Below are 20,253 nucleotides of genomic sequence, written 5' to 3'. Positions count from 1 at the left end.
GGAGAGGGGAAGTATGATAGGAAGATGGAGGGCAGGTAGCCTTAAACCCACGGGTCCTTTTGTTTTGTTTTGTTCCTCCCCCCCCCACTCTCAGTGTCCCCAGTACCTCCTTCCTCATCTGAACACTGGTCGTGAAGACTACGTTGTCATGTTCAGATGGGACAGTGCTTTGTAAACCGTAAAGCTCGTGCCAACATGAGTTGTCCAAACAGTAACAAACGCCTCAGTCGCAGGCAGTCTGCTGGGCCTGGGTTCTGCCCTGTCTGCTCCTGACCTGTCACCGCCTTTCATCACTGGCGAACTGGTTCACCCCAGGCAGTCTTTCTCGTACTTACACCTTCTTTTCTCTTGGGCTGTCGTTGTAAGTCAGAAGGTATCCTTAATCACGGCGGAGAAAGTTAAGAACAGCACTGGAGACAGTGTTCAGTGAAATCACAACTACAGAAGAATCCCCGTCCAACTTCACACTCTGGAAGGTGCGTAGACTAGGACTTCAGGATCTCGGCACGGTTCTTGACCGAGTATTGTTTCCTGCAGATGTACGGCACTCCAACTGTATCGTGACACAAACTGGCTTTCGTAGGCATGTCCAGAAAGCTGGGCAAACGTTTTAACAGTTTTTATGGAAAAATGCATTCTAGTTCATCTGTAACTGATACACAGTTTGTTCATAACTGGGGAACTGCCCAAGCAAGTTCTTTCACTGATGATTTTTAACTGTATCCGTTGTCAGGAGAGAGGACATATGGGTGGATCCAAGGATGATTGATTTCCTGGTTGGTTTTTTTGTTTTTTGAAAGCTACCACTCTAATTGATGGGAAGGCGGGGGTGTATTTGGCATATTTTTACCCTTTGATTTTTTTTGCTTACATCTATAAGGGTGAAGAAGGATCTCTGTTTTGGAGCCAGATAGGATAAATTTTCCCTGAAATACTCTATGAGACAAAGCCCTCAGATCACATCCGTAGGATGTATTATTATTTTAAAGAGATGGAAGAAGGCTATGTGGTGTCACATGCACTTAGTATTCCCGGCACCAGGAGGCTGGGCTATGACACCTGATCTGATTGAATCCAGGGGTAAGAAGCAGACAAGCTGGTCAGTGTTTCAGTTTTTCATCAGCCCATCAGTGGGCCCTCCCAGGATGGATTAGAAAGTGTCCAGCTGCTGAGTTAGCTGAAATGGCATTTTTTTAAAGATCTCACTATTAACAGGAGTTTATTAAAACTTGTGTAAATTATAGAAAAATAGCCAGATATATCTGTTGAGGATTAAGAGGGTGGTGAAATAGTTTGAAAGAATACTATTAGAAATATGGAGGTGAATACCAGGAGAAACAGATAAAAAGGAGTTGAAATTGGTTTTTTTGGTGGGTAGGGAAGGCTGATGCAGAAGACTGCTGTATTTCATTATAAGTCTTTAAATAATATTTTTCTCTTTAAGCTATATGAATGCTTTGATAAAATAAAAATCAGTACATAATAAAACATTCTTATAAACTAACAGAATGGTAATATCATTGAGGACTATGTGAATTGTACCTAGAGTAGTACTATAAGAGTATAATTAAATGTTTTTATATAGAATCAATATATAATTATCCAGTTTCAAATTTTGTGATTAGAATTATAGTTCTGTCTTTGGACTATCGTTGTTTGCAACATTATACCTCTCTTTTTCTTAACTTTATTATTGCTATATCATAGGTAATATTAAAGTCAGGGATGACCATGGTCCTATCTTACTACCCATGACACCTTGCACAGTATCTTATACGTGGTAAAGTCTCAGAGTATGGTTGATAAATATGTCTTCTAGGCTTTTAAAAAACCTCTTTCTAAAAATTATACAAATAGTACAGATTCACTCTAGAAAAAATAGAAAATGCAGAGAAGCAAACAAAAACTAAAAATCTCCCCAAAACTTATCATTTTGGTAACATCCCTCCAAATGTTTCCCTGTGCAATAGGTACATGTAAATAAATTTAAAATAAAATCATCCTATAAACACTCTTTTGTTCCCAGATTTATACACTTAACATGTTATGAATGTCTTTCTGTGCCAAGCATTTGTCTTCATTTTTAACGACTGCCTAATCTTCCGCTATGTGGATATGCCATTTAAACAATCCCTTTTTAGTAACCATTTAAGCTTTCTATTCTTTTTCTTTAGCTGTTAAGTTTTTGAATGAGTATCCTTGTACATATAGTTTTGCATACTTAGTTGAATTTTTCTTAGAATAAGGTGGAATTTTTAGGTCAACATGTATGTTTTATTTTTAAGGCTCTTTATCATGTTTCCAGTTGTTCTCCAGAAATGTTATGTCAGCTTTAGTCCCTGTTGGTAGAGAAAAGAATATCCATTTCTCCACTCCCTCACTAACTGATGGGCAGAAACAGATTCATCGTTGTTGGGTTAATTAGTATTTCTTAGAATAATAGTGCGTTTGAACATTTTTAACATGGATATAGTTCATCATTTTGCCTTTAATTTTCTCTTCAGTGTTCTTCCCCTATATGGAAAAGGTTTCTTTTTAATTTTTATGTATTCAAAACTATCAACCATTTTAAAACATTTTTAAAGTTTCTCCCCCAATTTTGAAGTTTAATGCTTCAAAAGCTCTTTCTTTCCCAGGATCGCATATGTGGAACAAATTGATTTTCAGAATTTAGTGGGGTGACTAAAATTCTCTCAAATTTCTTCCTTTTTCCCACCAGGAAAGCAATAGAAGAACTGCTTAAAGAGGCAAAACGTGGGAAAACAAGAGCAGAAACGATGGGACCTATGGGCTGGTAAGTTCTTGAGTCATCTTCCTTAACATTTAAACTCATGTATATATTAAAGAGAAAAGTTTTCCTTAGCATATACAGGGAATGTAGAACTGTGGACGTAGAGGAACTCACTCAGAGGCAAGTGGTAGAACAGGGACACTGCTGAGGGCTGCAGCCACGGAAGTGGGCAGAGGGGTATGGAGAGAACACTTGTCATGGTGTTGTCACCCTTTGGTCCACAAGTCCCCAAGAGATATGATGACGCTGCTGTGCCTAAGGCCACCTGAGTGAGAGTAATATTATGTCAGTGTTCGTTGTTTAAGAACTTCTATCTTAATTATAGTCCTCAGTAAATTAAAATTTATAATTTTAAGTATTTTGATTTTGTGACAGTTCAGCTGTGTAGAACTAAAGTTTACCTTTGCAGTTTCTATACAAAACAGAGCTTATTAAAACTTAATGATATAGACAAAGGAAGAATTTAACCTTAAGAATCAAGTCTACCCTTCTAAGCATTACTTTAGCAATAGAATTCGCATCCAATAAATATGCTGGCTTAGGTCTTTTATCCACAATTTAAAATTCACTATAATGGAGTACTGTGGGCCGTTAAAACGTGTAAAATGTAAAAATGGGACAGGAGTAGAAGCTGGATCTCTGTGGATTTGACTCTTAGAACCAAGCACAGGGTTTATGTCAAATATAAAACAAGGTTCAGTCAAAGTTAAAGAAATAAGAGGGAAAAGGCAATTCCTAAAAATCAAGCAACATAAAATAAATGGACCTCAATAAGCCATTTAGTAGATGGCTTAGCCACACATGGAGGAACTGTTTCAGGTGATCTGAAATTTGACTGTATTTCCAAAGACAAAAAAGAACTAGAAATAAATCTTAAATTATTTCCAGTTATCACGTTGTTGGTAATAATGTTGATATTGTTATTCTGAAAATATTGTGTAGTAGGATAAAGCAAATAAGTAAATATTTGTTATAGATACCAAGATTTTCAGTGTAAAAGATACAAATATAAAATCAAAGATATAAAAATCTGTACTCCTAAATTTTAATTGGAAATATCAGTATGAAGTTGTGCTAGATTTTCTCTTTAAAAGAGAGAGAGAAAAGCTTTTCTAGCTCTGTTCACAGAAAAGTCCTGGAAACAATGACCATCCACTCAGTAGCAGTGAGTATCCCTGGCACCCAGGGGTGGTGTATAAATTCTACTGTGGTATATATAATTCCATTTCTCACTGAAAGAAGACAGATGCTTAGAGAAATAACTGGCTGCCGATCTGAGGCTGTTAGCCTGGAGTTAGCCAAACTGCAAGCTAGCTGTCACAGCCTCCAGCACTGCCCTCACTTCTTATGCCAACTGCAAGTTCCAGGAGCTCCCAAAACTATCCTCAGCTTCAGTAATTTGCTAGACCACACACAATTCACAGAAAGCTACTATACTTATGGTTACAGTTTATTACAGGGAAAGGATACAGATTAAAATCAGCCAAAATAAGGGATGCAAAGGGCATAGTCTGGAAAGGTTCCAGACACAAAGCTGCTGTTGTCCACTCCGTGGAGTCAGGACCCACACATTACCCTCCCAGCACCAACATGTGACAATGCACTTGGCATACTGACAACCAAGGAAGCGCACCTGAGCCTTGGTGTCCAAAGTTTTTATTGGGGTTCCATTACTTAGGTATGATTGATTGATTGCTCACATGGTTGATCTCAGTCTCCAGTTTGACCAATACCACAGTACCCCAAATTCCCACCCTCAATCATGTGGTTTGTCTCTGGCATGGCCAGCCCTCCCTGTAAGACTATCAGTTGTGGCCAGCTCCACCCTAAACAAAGACGTTTCTATCAGGTATGACATTGCCTCCCAGAATTGATATTACCTCCCAGAAGCCAGGGCAAAGGCCAGACCTCTCTGTGGGCAAGACCAAACTGTTTACTACATAGATAGGAAATGTATAAGAAGAGCCAGAAAATCTTATCAGATCAGAAAGTAAAACTGTCAAAGACTACTGTAGTCATGTCAGAAAGACACAGGAACCAACTTGAAAGGCCTCCCACTAGTCAAAGATGGGATAATTTAATCATCAAAGAATAAAGCAATAATGATTGAGATAACCTAAAATATGTTAAAATCCATAAGGTCATAATAAAAATCACCTCAAGAAACTTTTGGATGAGGCTAAGGGGCCAAATTATTATAAAACTGGTAAATAGTGAGGAAGAGCCAAGCATTTATCCTGTTCCTTGTACAAGTGATACTTCAAAGTCACAAAATAATTGATGAAAGAAAACTTCCTTATAGAATTGCAACTGTTAAATGTAGGACTATAGAATAAGATTATCATCACTTGAATAACAACTCAATTACAAGACAGACTATCTAATTTAAAAATGGACAAGAGATTTGAATAAACACTTCACCAAAAATGATATCAAATTGGCCAATAAGCATTTGAAAAGATGCTCAAATGATTAGTTATCAGGAAAATGCAAATTAAAACCACAGTTACTTATTCACTACACATGCACTAGATTGGCCAAAATAAAAAAAGACTGACAGCACCAAATAAAGAGGAGGATTTGGAACAGTGAGAATGCTCACATATTGTTGGTGGAAATGTAAAATCATACAGCCACTCTGAAAAACAACTGGCAGTTTCTCATACATATGCACTCACCATACAGAATTCTTCTTCTAACCACCTATCAGAGAGCTGACAATGTAAGCCCACACAAAAATCTGTCCAGTAACGTCCATAGCAGTTTTATTCATGATAGCTCAAAACTGGAAACAACACATATGACCATCAGCTGATGAGTGGATACACAGTTGTAACATCCACATGTTCCATACTCATCAATAATGAAAAGGAACAGAACTACTGATACACACTGCATGGATGAATCTCAGAAGCATTATGCTCATGAAAGAAGCCAGACTCAAAACATTACACATTATAAGATTCCATTTATATGACATTCTAGAAAAGCCAAAACCATAGGGACAGAAAACCCCTCATCGGTTGACAGGAGGTAGGGGCTGAAGGACTGAATTTACTGCAGAACTTTTCTGGGTGCTGGAAATGCTCTATATCTTGACTGTTGTGATGATCACATGACTACACACATTTGTCAAAACTCATCACACTATTTAAGTAAATAAAAATTTACTTAAAGTAATAAAAGGATAAATAAAAGTAATAAATAAATAAAAGTAATAAAAGGATAAAACTTAAAAGGATAAATTTTAGTTTGTATACACTATACCTCAGTAAACCTGATTTAAAAATAAAAAGAATGTCATTATTCTACAATCCCTAATGATACACTGGGTCTAGGCAAAGATCATCAACGGTTGCTAAATCTATCAGATGAGAAGCTGATGGGGAACTTTCTGATGAGTGGGTCAGGCTGACGACACCTGGACTCATCCATCAATCTTTATACCACAAGAAGATGCAATAGGAAGAGGGTACCACCACTTATGAGACATCCTTGTAAAGAACTTGAACGTGAATCTGATCAAGTCTCTAGTTAGCACTACTAGTTTGCAGGAAATAGAGGTCAGAGGAACATACTAAATGACATTATAGAGATAAAATTACAAAAATGTGGGGAACTCTACAGGACAAACAAACCAGTTTCTTTAACAAATGAATTGCAAGGAGAAAAGGAGGAGGAGTATCCTATGACTTAATAGATTTGGGACACATCTACGTGTATACCTTGTTTGGATCCTTATCCAAACTAATTGAAACAAGGGTATTTGATGATATTAAGGAATTGATGTTGATTTTTTTTTAGGTGTGATAATAGTATTGCTGTTATTTTATTTTTTAAAAGCTGTTATCTTTTAGAAGTTCATTCTGATGTATTTATGGATGCAGTGGTATAATAAGATGAAATGATCCAATGTGAGTCAATCTTTGTGTAACATTTGTAGTCACTTTAGATTTCAATGAAATAGCGACCTCCTAGAAGGATATGGTAAAAATTTGGTGAGATAATGTATGTGGAAACACTCAGCATAGTTCCCGGCATGGAGCAGTCAGTTACTAAATGTTAGTTAAATCTGCTCTTAACTTTTTTCGTTTGTTTGGATTTTTTATTGCCATATAAAGTGCCATCTAACTGGTCTGGACTGAAATAAATAAATGTTCTAGATGTACCAGGCCAGGTGGAGTGAATATCAGTTTCAATGCCAATTTCAGACAAAGGATACTCATTGAATGGTCAACGTTTTCTACCATTTCTACGAATTTTTCCTCAAATACAGTATTTTTCATGTATAAATTTAAATGCCATATTTTTAAATATCCCACAAGATTTTTAGATACAACATTGCTATTTTTAAATTGCAGTTACAAATCTCATTTGTCAGTGACAGAATTATAATTCCTTAAAAATTAGAAGTTGTATTTACAAGAATGAGCATATCCTTTTTTTTTTCTAGTTGGAACTAACTAAGGAGGAACATAGATTTAAATGGTTGACTGCTCCAGTTAATCGTTGATTCATCAGATCTCCTGACTTGGTGTATATAACCACCTATGTGGTTGGCTTTTTTCTTTTTACCTTTTGACCTCTAGACTCCCCTACCCCTGCCTCTGGCAACCACCAATCTGCTCTCTGTTATCTATGAGCTTGATATATATATATATATATTTTAAGATTCCACATATAAGTGAGATCATACGGTATCTGTCTTTCTCTGTTGGACTTATTTCACTTAGTGTAACGTCCTCAAGGTCCATCCATGTTGCCACACATGGCAAGATTTCATTCTTTTTTTATGCCTGAATAGTATTCCATTGTATGTGTATACCACAATTTATCCATTCAGCCATCAGTGGACACTTAGCTTGTTTCCATATCTTGGCTGTTGTAAATAAAGCTGCAATGAACACGTGGGTGCAGATACCTTTTCGAGTTAGTGTTTTCTTTTTCTTCAGATAAATACCCAGAAGTAGAATTGCTGGATCATACGGTAGTTCTATTTTTTAATTTTTTGAGGAAGCTCCATACTGCTTTCCGTAGTGGCTGCACCAATTTACATTCCCACCAACAGTGCACAAGTGTCCCATTTTCTTCACATCTTCACCAATACATGATCTTACGTCTCTTCTCTTCTTTCCAGCCCTCTGTCCTTAAGAGAGAAGAGATAAGGTGCCTCTACTAATATGAATTAGATTCATGCAAACTTTGGTAGGGTCAGGTTGCTTTGGTTTTTGGCGTAAGGCAGGACCTTGATCGGGCTGACAGTAGTCATTGGTCCATTTTAATACCTTTTGTGAAAGAATCAGCCTAAAGCTAAATCATAAATTCAGATGACTTGACAAGTGGATGAGAAAATATCATTCAGGGTTCTTGCCAGATGAGAGTGTTGAAGGGGATCACTTGTTACTAGGCAGCTCTCCTGATGGAAGTCATTTATCCTGACAACCTTAGTGCCACTTACTGGCTTGGTAGAACTTTCTGAGGGTCAAAGAACTAGTCTGTCAACATCAGCTCTGCTTTTCCTGAGGAGAGTTGCCATATGCACAGGCCAGCTTGAGATTTGTCAGGTACTGACTGACCTACTCTCTGGGTATCATATCAGTTAGATTGGCTGTTCCAGAGTTATGGAGGACCTGGGGTCCTTCCAGTTTTCCAAATCTCCCAGCCAAAGGGTGTGATTCTTTTCCACATTTTAGTTAGCAGAAAGGAAGAAGAGGAAGAGGCATGCCCCCGGCCCCTTCAAGCACACTTCCCAGGAGTCGTCTGTGCCATTTCTACATGGACCCCATTGGCCAGAATTTAGTCACATGTCTACACCAGCTACAAGGCCAGGAACTCAGTCTTTTTTTCCCAGTCAGTCATGTGCCAGATAAAATCTGAGGTTCTTTTACTACAGAAAAAAGGAAGAACAGATATTGGGGGGCAACTAGCAGCCTCTTCCCAAGAAGGGCGGGAGAAGGATGTTGAAAAGAGAGTAAAAAATGGCAGACAAAGTAAGACGCTCCAGATTTATAAGAGGTGGATCCTGGGAGAACAGGATGGGAAACTCACACTCTCCCATGAGGTGACAAGACAAGCATTCCTGTTGACACTGCTATTTTTTTTCAACTCTCATAACAGTGGTTCTCAAATTTTTGGGTCTTTAGGATCCTTTACGCTCTTGAAAATTATTGAGGACCCCACAGAACTTTTTTACATGGGTTATATCTATCGGTATTTACTGTATTAGAAATTAAAACTGAGCAATTTTAAAGTATTTATTGATTTATTTTAAAAAATAATAAACATGTCATGTGTAGATAATATATTTTTTATAAAAATAGCTATGTTTGCAAAAATTTACCTATTCAGTAGAATGGCACTGTTTAATATTTTTGCGAACCTCTTTAATGTCTGGCTTATCAAAGACACCTGGATTTTCCTATCTGCCTCTGCAGTCAATCTGTTGTAATATATTATTTTGGTTGAAGTATATGAAGAGACTCTGATTTCACACAGATACGTATTTAGAAAAGGAAGAAGTACTTCAATAGCATTTTCAGAAAATTGTGGTATTCTTTTATACTGCATCACTACTTGCAAGTAACCTCAACAAGTGGTAGTTTCTTCACATTCTTTTTAATAACGTGGACTTTTCATATGCTGTTACAATAAAATCCCTTGGTCTACCTTGCACTTTTACTGGATCTTCCACTCATGCATGGTTTTGTAATATCATGAACTGGTCATCTGGAAAATATTGGTTCGCTGAGTTATGAAGCTTCTCCAAATGTTGGCACATTTCATTATATAATGTTTTTAAAACACATTTGTTAATATCACCACTCATCTCATCAGAAAAGTCGTTTAAGTGTTGGGAAACTGTCAAGTTCACTGTTTTCCAAAAGTCTAATTTTCTTTCATTTGAAAGCTTCAGCTTTATCGTCAGCAGTGAATACTGTGAGTTGTTTCCTTTGAAGTGACGGCTCACTTACATCTGAATACCCAGCTACGTCACCTTGCAGCTCAAACAGTCTCACAGAACTTTTCCTTGAGGCAGCTTTTGGTCCAGCACACCTAACAGGGACGGGCTGTGAAGGGAGGTCTGGTCCAAAGAAAACCATGACTTGCTTCTGCCCACGGTGCTGGGACAAAGAACGCCTTTCCCATCCTGCTCATTCCAGGGGAACACCTGGTTCTACATCTGTTTAAATAAGTGTGTGTGTGTGTGTGTGTGTGTGTGTGTAAATAAAACTTTTAACCACTAATCCAGTGGTTCCCAAATTTACCTGCACATTTGAAATCATCTGAGAAGCTTCCAAAAATACAAGTATCTGTTTCCCACCATCAAAGATTATTAGTTAGGGGTATGGCCTGAGCTTTGGGGTTTTAAAAAGATACCCAGGTGATTCTAAAGTGCACACAAATGTGAAAAACACTGTGCTAATCCGTATTTATTAAAAAGAATGATACCAACCTGCTCTGCAGAATTGAGAGCATTCCCACACTCCTCCCAGGAGCAGACAGGTGGCCAGGTGGCCAGCCACAGGAGTCCCAAGACCCATCCCTGTCAAGTGGACAGATATCCAAAAGGAGCAGACAGTCGGTCAGTTGCTAGTGGGCAATGGTCTGTGTTTCTAAGCATCTAGAAGATCTTCACATTGGCTTTAGAATTTGAAACAGAACTAGAGTGAGTGACATTATTTTCTCCTCTTGGATATTGCATGAGAGAGATCTTAAGTGAGGTAGTTGAGCCGTTGCCAGAAAGAGATTGCTGAACTAAAGAAAATGCAACTGGGATGCCATTTTTTGTAGTGTAAAGAAAGAAACCATTTGGTGCTATATACTTCCTTGGATGTATTTCAGCAAAAGAATCTCTTGAGAAGCTGTTCTTGACAGAAGCCTCCGAGAAGCTGAAATATTGGCCCACGTGACTTCCTTTCAGTCAACATAGAGGAATTTATAAGCACAAATTTCAGAAATTTGCTCAGCTTCATTGTCTACAAAGCTGTTTTTATTCTGGTCGCATTCACGTCAGCTGACCTTTGCCCAGTATGATGCCGAGTCTACTGCCTGTATGATTTCAGCCTTACACGTTGGAGAGGCTTATGTTTTGGTACAAAAACTTCCAAAGGTTGAATTTGAGAGGAAATGATTTTTCCGTTTTCTTTACCCAGTTGTTGTAAGGGGAATGACGTTTTGGGTGCTCTTCTGTTCGGCTGGGGGTCAACCTGGTGGTAAGGGGGAGCACCACCTACGTTTTCTTCCATTTTACGCAATCAGCTTTCGATTACTGGGAAGCAAATCATTGCCCCAGTCTCCACTGAGGCATGTGGTGTTTCTACTCGTTTGAAGATTCGCTCAGTACCAGTCGGTACATTAAGAGGCCAGGCACAGGCAGCGGTACAGAAGCCTGACTGTCCCGGCCTCGAAGCTGCTCACGCCCAGGTGGACGCGGACAAGCCTGCCGCTGAGCACCAGACCACATGCTGGGACCAGCGGGGAGGGCAGGGAGGGCTCGAGTCTCAGACTGACTCGTGGGTGAGGCTCCTGGCAGTATTTCAGGGCCGCGGAGACCCAGAGCCTTGACGTTCCAGTTAAAGAACGTGGAGCCCAAAGAGGTTTCCCAAGTCCTGGTTAACTGCTGATGGGACCAGCACGGATCCCTCTTGTCTAGAGCCTCCCTTCTGTGGCTACTGTCAGCACGCAGAGCGCCGTGCGTCCTGCCCCTGCTTCCCACGTTCCCATCCCCTTCCTGTCTGGTTATGAAAGTGGATCAGGGAGCCCTGAATGCGCTCCCGTTGCCTTACGCGGCTGCGGGAACGACCTGTCCTACTGAGGGAGGAGGGGGCCGGGGATCGTGCCCTGTGCATCCCAGGGCCCCGCTACTCACACCCCCGCCCCTGACCCTCGCCTGGCCACACCTTCCGTTCCTCCTGGCCGTCTGCTAAAGAGCGTCAACACAGACAGGTAGCCTGGTATTTATTTTTGCTGCAGGACCTAGCATAGTGCCTTACGTATGAAAGATTCTCAGATTTTTAAAAATAAATACTGCAGATATAAATGTACACGTATGTCAACGATTTTTCATTACTTTTGGGTGTAGTGGTGGAGACGGAGCATACTGAAAACCGGCCTCAGGCCTCAGGCCTGTTGTATGCAGTGTAATTAAGGATTAACAGTGTCGCTGTGGGGATTAAAACACTATAAAAGACCTTCTCAGATGGCTAAGGCATTTGACTGCCAAAGTATAACCCGTGGCGCCGTGGGTGGTTACGGTGACTGTGGCGTGTTAAACAAGGTAAGCTGTAACCAACCACAGCGTCAGGTCAAGAGTATTACCTGGTTCCTTGGGGCGCTGGAAGGGTAGTTGTGCTTCTTTCTGTGGCTGTTACTTTAGACGTACATCCGTGATCATGCAAAGCAACGTGCAGAATGGAAGATAAAATGCCGTTTGCTGGCGTGGAAAGGGCTCTGACCGTAGAATAAAGGAATGAATCGGGGCGCAATGCACTGAACCCGGCTTCCAGGATCCCGAGGCTCTATTTCCCTAAACAGAAGAAGAGGAACCCTAGTTTCCCACAGCCTGATATACTTCACAAATCTCCAAGTCACGTGTGTGCAGGGAGTTCTGTGCCTTTGTCCTTGTCTGTGTCAGACTCACCTGGGCTCCTGCAAGGCCAGCACTCTTAGCCGACTTAGATCTGCTTCTAGGAGTCTGTCCCGAACGGAGCAGCCCTGGCGGCCAGCGCGCTGACAGCTTTTCACCTGCGGTTTCCTTCCCTGCCTGCTCTGGGCCATCTGCTTACTCCGCAGGTGCCTTTCTCTCGTCTGCTTCTTCTGTCCCAGCTGGGATGGTGCTGGGAAGGCGGACTCTGGTCCCAATCCCAGCTCCACGTCCTTCCGACTTGGGAGACTGGATGAGGTGCTTTGCCTCTTGTGCATCTGTAAGAGGGGAGACGGCGGAGAGATGAAGTGAGGCGTTGGTAACGTAAGGGCACAGGGAACTGCTCGTCAGTGTCAGCAACACCGCTGTCGTCGTTCCTATTGGCTAGTGGTCATGTGTCACTATTGGAGGGGTCACATTCATGAAACTACTTTAGACACAAACGTGGCAGGTCTGTATCTGCAGAATGTTACCTGTTACTACCTCTGTCCTTCAGCAGCAGAGAGACAGAAGTATGAAAATCAGAAAGAAAAAGAAACTGCATTTATCTTTCCCCTTCTGTTCTCTAGATGTGTTTTATAATTTACTGGTTTTCGTAAGTTGAGTATGATCCCTGCGGGGAGAAAGAGCCTCATTTTTGCAAATGACGTTACACAGTGTTACACAGTGTGCCTACTCGAGAAAAAGGGAAAGAAGGCTGAAACTTACAGCCCTGGCCTCGGCCCATCTTAATCTCTCCCGTGGCAGGCGGAGCCCTTCATCTCAGCCTCTGGGCTCACAGCTTTGAAAGTGAAGGGACTCGCTTCGCTTGTCAGGTTTAACGTGGATAGGATGCTGGCTCTTGAGTCTGACGGTGCTGTCATGGGTACTTTCTAGAGCAGTTTTAACCAGTCTCATTCTATTTAGAGTTTTATACCCATTTATGTTGTTAGCACCTTAAATCTGGCTCTTCCCACATGAGCTAGTATAACTTTCTAAAATCAAAAATGAACCCAAAACAAAAGTAACTAGCCAGCGTGAGAAAGTCAACAGAGTTGGGGTCAGAGTTCCACAGGAAAGCAGCTGCCCATCCTGTGGCCTCCTGTGGTCCCCACCCCACATCCTTGGGCGCAGCTAGGGACAAAGCCGGTACAGACCCGCCCAGCAGCCAGGCCTGTGCCCGTGCCGCAGGGCTCAGGCTTTTGCCTCGATGCTGATATAAAGAAGGCTTTAGGACGGCTGAGGATCTAACACTAGCTTATTGTGTCATCTCAAATACAGAAAAACATGGCACTAAAAGAGAGCTGAGAAGGAGACAGAGAGCAATGAAATAATTTCCTAATGTGATGAAGGAGAGGAGGGTCACTTTCTGAAGGGCCAACATACAGAACATGCATGGAGAAACTCAAAAGTGGAAGGACCTTCGAGATCACCCACTTACTCCAGCCTCCAGTGTTATTTATACCCGAGGACCATCTACAAACAGAGTCTACAGACCATTAGGAAATGCAAATTATAAGCTCAGAGGTACTACCCAGTAGCCCACTGACTCTGATATCAATGGAGAATTGAGATATCCTGGAAAGTGAAACTTGCAGATACAGAGGTTTAACCATCTGAAGTACCAAAACTTTAAAATTGTAACCATTTTTATGAACATTTCTGTAAAACATCTTATTCGTTTTTTCTTGATGGCTCAGGTTCTTTTCATTTTTCAATCATTTTTTTTTCATGGAGAAACGTCAGACATTCTTCTCTGTTCTTGATTAACTTATTATCCCAGGTGATTTGAGACTTAGCTGTCTTGAGTTTCCATCATGGACAAATCCCTGATATATTAACTTGAGTGCTATATATATTCTTTTTCATGAAGGGAGAGTGAATAGTAATAATATGGGTCCGCATTCCCTTGTGTAAAGCCCTCGGATCCAGATAAGTTTCTAAATTTAGATATTTTCACATTTTCAATAGGTACTATAGCCCAGACAGCGTGCACAACAAATACCCCAATGGTACTTGTTCAACACATGATCATTTCCTCAGCAAAGCATATGAACGCTTCCCTCAAACGGGATACAGAGTAGAAAGAAGTGCCCAGCGTCAGGTTAGGCCAGGTCTGGCTGCCAAACGAGTTGTCGTATCAGAAAAAGAACTTGGTTTTCAAATTTTGGAATTATGCATAAGAAATCCTAGCCCCATAGGTAACATTTATTGAAGATTTACCACATGCCAGGCCCCGTGCCAAGTGCTTTATGCATTATCTCATTAGACCCTTGCAATAGGTGGATACTTCTATTGCTTCCATTTACAAATAGAAAAGTGAGGCACAGAGGCATTAAGTAACTTTCCCATGGTCACAAAGCGAATTGAGTCGGGGGATGAGGATGCACACCAAGCTAACCTTTACTAAGTGCTTGTTGCGTATCAGGCATTGTTCTGAGCACATCCTCACTCCTTTGATCTGCATCCGGTCCCCTAAAATAGTCACTATTGTCCCCATTTAATAGATGAGAGACAACAGGGAGATTATTTAACATGCCCAAGGTCTGGCCTAAGAGACAGTATGATTCCAGAGCACGTGTGTATACTGTGTTGTATGACTTTGTAGCCGTAGGACAACTGGCGGTGAGATTCCGCAACATTAATGGCCACGTTACAGGCCAGAGCCGCTCTCTGCCAGGGACTTCCTCACATTCAGCATTGATGTCATTCTCCTTATGCTTCAACATATTCAGTGCAGATTTTATACTTTCTTTATATGGAATCATTTGCCACGTGTCCCTTCACATCTGCCCTCAACTGCTTCCCCCCCCCGGCCCCCCAATCTCGTTGTCCTGCCTCATTTATCAGTGGAGTATGGGTGAGCACTTGTCACCATTTCTAAAATGTGTCCTGGCGTATCTGGGGGAGTCACTCTCATACCCCCCCCCACCCAAGTAAACCAAGTTCTCTCCAAGCCATGCTTGACTTTTCACCTTGAAGGTGGACACAACCTAGGCACAACCAGCATGAAAAATCGCATCTTTGATGTGAAAAAGCGATGTAAAGGCCGGTTTTCTTGTGGACTTTGTTCCAGAAAACCACCTCATTCTACGCTAGCTCTTTTGGTCCCTGTGTTGAGTCGGCGGGTTACACGAGCTGCGGGGAGCTAGGGATGCCTCCTCCGATGTGGCCCCCACTCACAGCATGACCCCTGCCGGTCTCTAGCCCAGGAGGAGCTTTGTCCATCTCAGGCAGGAACGTGGTGCTGGAGATGACCTCACGTGGAAGACGGCAAAGTGCAGCTGAAGGCGCCAGCAGTTTCCAAAGGTTTTAGTATCTTGGGTTATGGTCCTATCTGGCAATAATCACCTTCCTTCTTTGTTGAATCCAGACAAGAACTGACCAGTTTTACCAGCGCTGACGACCCACTGCACTGAAAAGGCCCCAGGATTCCCCTGTAACTGGCTGTTCTGCACCAGCTGTCTCTAGTCTGCCCCATCCAAGAGAGATGGGCGCTCCGTTGCTCACGAACATGATTAGCTCCTGCAGTAAGCCCTGGCCACAGCTGGCAAAGAGGGGCCCCTGGGCTCCTTGTGTTCCGCACTGAAGGGCAGTCCCTTCCCGCAGGCTGGCGGAGCCGTGCTGCTCTGTAACACACGCGGGTGTCGTGCTCTTCTGAATCTCTGCTGAGCTTGCGACTGCGGTGGTCCAGGTGTCGTCAGCCAGTCAGTGCCTGGATGCAGTGATAATCCTGTAAAGTCACTGAGGTCAGAGCCTGGCCGTCCCTCCTAACTGCACAGGTGTCCTGATCCTGTACCTCTGGGAGGTACACATGGCTATGCCTTGGGGCCCCTGAGGAGCGTCACGCTGGTGTGCTTTTCTGGAAGCTCAGCCTCCCCCAGCCTCACACGCAGACCCGTGGGTTTTCTTTGCTCTCTGTTGTTGCCTTTCTTCTTTGCTCCTCATCACCGTGGCTTCTGAACTTCAGCAATGAAAGAAAACCAAACCTCCAGTGCCGTCCCCACCCAGCGTTGCGACCGCTTCTGCGGCTCCCTGCGTCCTTCTCCTCACTGCCGCTCGTCACTCTTCCCGGCCTGAGCCTTAAGCACACCAGCACAGGGGCGCACACACCACTCCCGAGACCTCGCGGGTACTTTCTCTCCAGGCAGGCGCAAGAGCTGCTTATTCGCAGCAGGAGCCATTTTCTTTTCTTTTTTTTCCTCCTCCTTTTACTAACAGATTCAGTGCCATTCTGGCTGCCTGAGGTGGCCTGACCTCCATAACAGGGACACTTGGCTGGTGACCCCTTACATTTCTCTTCCGCGAGAAAATCACTGCAGTGGGGCTGCTGGTGGGTTGCTTTTGAGGTATTGCGTGGGATTCTCCTTGAATCAAAGTTTGATACAAAGATGGAGATTATGGAATACTACATTCATTTTTGTTTACTACCAGCCACCCTGAGTAACATGAATAGGACGGATCAGTTTCCTCCTTGGCTCAAGGCCAAGAGAAGTATTCAGGTTTTCATCTGTGTGGGGTTTTCTTTTCTAAAATGAAAGGTTTACTACACCTGAAAAATAAAACAAATACTGAGTATATAAATATACCTAAACATGTAAATTAATGATTTAACCAGTTACATCCTTCCTCCTGGGTGAACTTGACTCAGAAGCCCCTGAAATGTACACTGCACAGAAAGTCACCCAGAGGGTAGACGTGTGAACAGTGCTCCGGGACAGAGCACAGACTCTGAAACAGAAAGTCCTGAAATAGAAACTTTAAGTTTTTTAGAGGGTAAAAGGTGATTATCACATTTAATAGATTCTTTAGATATTTTTATTTCTAGAGTAGATCATGTAGCTCCAGTATTCAAGATATAGCAAGGTATACTTTTTTTGTTCCTCAGGGAGGGACTGATCCTTCTTCTTTGATATTTAAAAACAAGCCACCATAAATTTAACTAAAAATGCAGATTCTAGTCAAATCAGGCATTTATGGTATAAGGAGATACTATTAAATGACTCAGGTAATTTGGGTTGCGGTCAACGCCTATACATAACATTGTGGTACTTTTTGGGAAAGTGAGTCCCAACAAGGAAGAAAGGGTTAAAGTCTTCAGATAAGGTCCAGCCAGTCTGTCTCCAGAATTCTAAGTGTCTTGGGTTTTCTCCCCTGTGCTCAGAGTTTACACTAGGTGGCATGCAAGGAAAGCTGAACAAATTCAGAGACTCGATTCTGTGGAAGCAGAGTTCTTTGGCACTTGCCATGACCGGAGGGTTCAGCTTTGGAGTCATTGTTTGATTTGTGATTGTTTTTTTCCCCCAGGATCAAGTGTCCTCTGGTTGGTACAAATAAAAGATTTCTAATTAACACAATTAAGAACACACTGCCCTCCCAGAAAGACCAAGACCACGAACAAAAAGAGGGCAGTAAGGAACCTGCGAAAAGCCAGGACCAGAAGGAGGAAAGCCGGCAGAAGCACAGAACCCACCCATACAAGCACAGCGGCCACGCTCGAGGCCCTGCCCGTCGTTCTCCGCCGGGGAAGCGGGGCAGCCCGGAGAAGTCCCAGAAGCGGTCCAGCAAGAGGTGAGGCAGGGACGCAGGGTGAGCGCGACCGTCCCAGCACCCGGGCTTGGGCTGGTGCAGAGATGGGGCTGAGGACGGCCCGCGCTGGCAGCGCAAACACCCAAGAGGGATCTTCCAGCAGGGCCGCTGTTGTGACAGAGGAAGATCACCAGAGGCTCCAAGGAAAGAGTTCAAAGGGAGCGCTCTGAAGATGTCTTGGCAAGTTTAAGCTGCTTCAACGGTGTAGTATACATATGTATTGATTTTATTCTATCTTGTTTGGAAGTTGGTTTCAAAATAAATCTAGAACTTAAAAGTTTTCAGAGATTATTAAAACTAGTTCCACGTATTTTTTGGTGTGCTGCGCTTGTGGTCCTTTCTCAAAATTTCTCAAAAAATAAAATACTTGTAAATCCTATACTTTACTTTTTTGGGTGACAAATTTAAGTTTTAGAAATCTGGCCAGTAACCATATTTACGAAAAGGGCTAGAAATTTACCAAGAAACTCTGATAGCGCTGCACCTGTGGTCCTTTAAGTGAACAATGTAGGAAAATCGCCAAATCCTCTTGAATTTAGTGCTCCCTATCAATAACCAGAGGTTAAAAAATTGTCTCTGTGGTTTCCTTGTGCATTCTCAAACTCATTTCTGAGATAGAACAGTTTTTCTACATTTAATTTTTGGGGGGATACGTACGTTTTAAGTGGTGCTTTTAAAAGAACCTTCAAAAGTTAAAGTGAACGTTATTTTCGTGCTATGTCTTATTTAGCTAAAGACCTACGATGCCACTCTTAGTATAGTTGTTTCAGAAATCTGAATTTTAAATAAAAGTGTGTTTACCATGCCTTTTTTTGTTTTTTCAATATCGGTGTAGCTCTGTTCTAACATACAATTATAAACCTTTCAAACCTGTATTCTTCCTTGCATTCTCAAGAAAATGTCACCAAGCACCCTCTTCCCCCATCCACAAAAGGAAGAAAAATCTGAGAAGAATCTCTCTGTCCATATCCCCCCCCCCCCCAGTCTTCCAAAGCATCTGAGCTTATGCCTGGCCGCTCCCAGATAATCACTCAACGCAGCCCCACTCCCTGCTTCCTGGCAGCCGAGAAAAAACCCTGTCTAAGCGCTAGAAAGGAGCACATCCGCAAAGCCAGCTTTGGGGTGTTGGACGGACGCGTACTGCTCCCCCCGCCGAGCTGCTCTGCCACACCTGTTCAGTCTGCTCGGAGCCGAAAGCTCAGGGGCACAAGCCCAGAGCCTGCCCACTCCGTGCGCCCTTCTCCCCCAGACCCCGGCCTCACCCCATGACTTCGTACAGACACCCTTTCCTTTCAGACATTCAAGAGGAATCATTTGGCTCATATGACTGTAATCCAAATCCAGTTACGCATTAGCCTATATCACTTGTGCTAAATTTGAAATGTTTTGTATTTAAATATCTATTAGAAACAGCACAGAGTTGTGGTTTTTAAACATTCTTGTTCTAATTAAGTAAAATAAAACTGGACTGTGTCATTTGTCTATGTGCTCTGTATTTAGAGCAAACTGGCAAGCTCATTATTCTTAAAAAAAGGGGATGATTATAATGAGCATATTCTTCCACTCAGAAGTAAAGGAAGCGCTTTAGCCTCATGACACTTACTTTCTCAGACAATCGTGTTAAAGGACAAGTGTTCCACAAAACCATTTTCCCTTTAAAAACCACTGTCCCACTTGTGAAATTTTTATTAGAATCTTTAAAACTTTCATCACAAGCAGCCATGGTTTCCTGTGTTTAAATGTCAAGAGCAAATTATCCATCTGTGTTCCATATGTATACAGTAGATATCAGGGAGGGGCTGGTCCTGAGATGCAAACCCAGCCACCTCCTGCTTCTGCGGGGAACACAAGGGCGCGGCAGCACCGTACTAAGAGATCATCCAGCCCAGGACAGAAGGTGGAGGGGGTCGAATCTCAGCCCCCCTCTGCCCTTGGCTCACTGTAGGGCCTCATCTGGGCCACTTCTCTGCACGGCACCCTCCTCATCTGCAAACTAGGATGTTTGCACTGGGACTTCCTGGGCGGTCCAGTGGTTAGGACTCCACTTCCACTGCAGGGGGCCCAGGTTCGATCCCTGGTCGGGGAACTGAGATTCCACATGCCACATGGTACGGCCAAAAGTAAAAAAGTAAAAAAATAAAATAAGATGTTTGCGCTGAGTCTCTGGTTTTGAAACAAGTAGAGACAGAAGTGCATGTTTGGCCCTAAGCTTAGGAACTGCATTGCATTCTTCCACTAGAAAGCAGCAGGA

General features: G+C 42.4%; 1 protein-coding gene across 3 annotated transcripts in view; it reads left to right on the top strand.

Annotated features, from left to right (window-relative positions):
* The window catches only part of LOC133076666 (protein POLR1D-like), a 40,546-nt gene extending 22,234 nt beyond the window's left edge, over positions 1-18,312 (top strand). The window contains exons 2-4 of one of the 3 annotated variants that reach the window (XM_061171250.1): positions 2,720-2,794; positions 17,721-17,984; positions 18,106-18,312. In XM_061171250.1, the coding sequence (XP_061027233.1) occupies positions 2,720-2,794; positions 17,721-17,984; positions 18,106-18,172 (406 nt within the window). In that variant the 3' untranslated portion in view covers positions 18,173-18,312. Of the gene's footprint in view, positions 1-2,719; positions 2,795-17,720 lie in introns of all 3 variants that reach the window. The other 2 variants (XM_061171252.1, XM_061171251.1) reach the window with 2 other exon arrangements.
* Positions 18,313-20,253: the final 1,941 nt, after the last annotated feature.

This window comes from Eubalaena glacialis, chromosome 16, assembly GCF_028564815.1.
Source record: "Eubalaena glacialis isolate mEubGla1 chromosome 16, mEubGla1.1.hap2.+ XY, whole genome shotgun sequence".
Taxonomy (NCBI): domain Eukaryota; kingdom Metazoa; phylum Chordata; class Mammalia; order Artiodactyla; family Balaenidae; genus Eubalaena; species Eubalaena glacialis.
The sequence above is the reverse complement of the archived record's forward strand: the minus strand, read 5'-3'. Positions and strand labels throughout refer to the sequence as shown.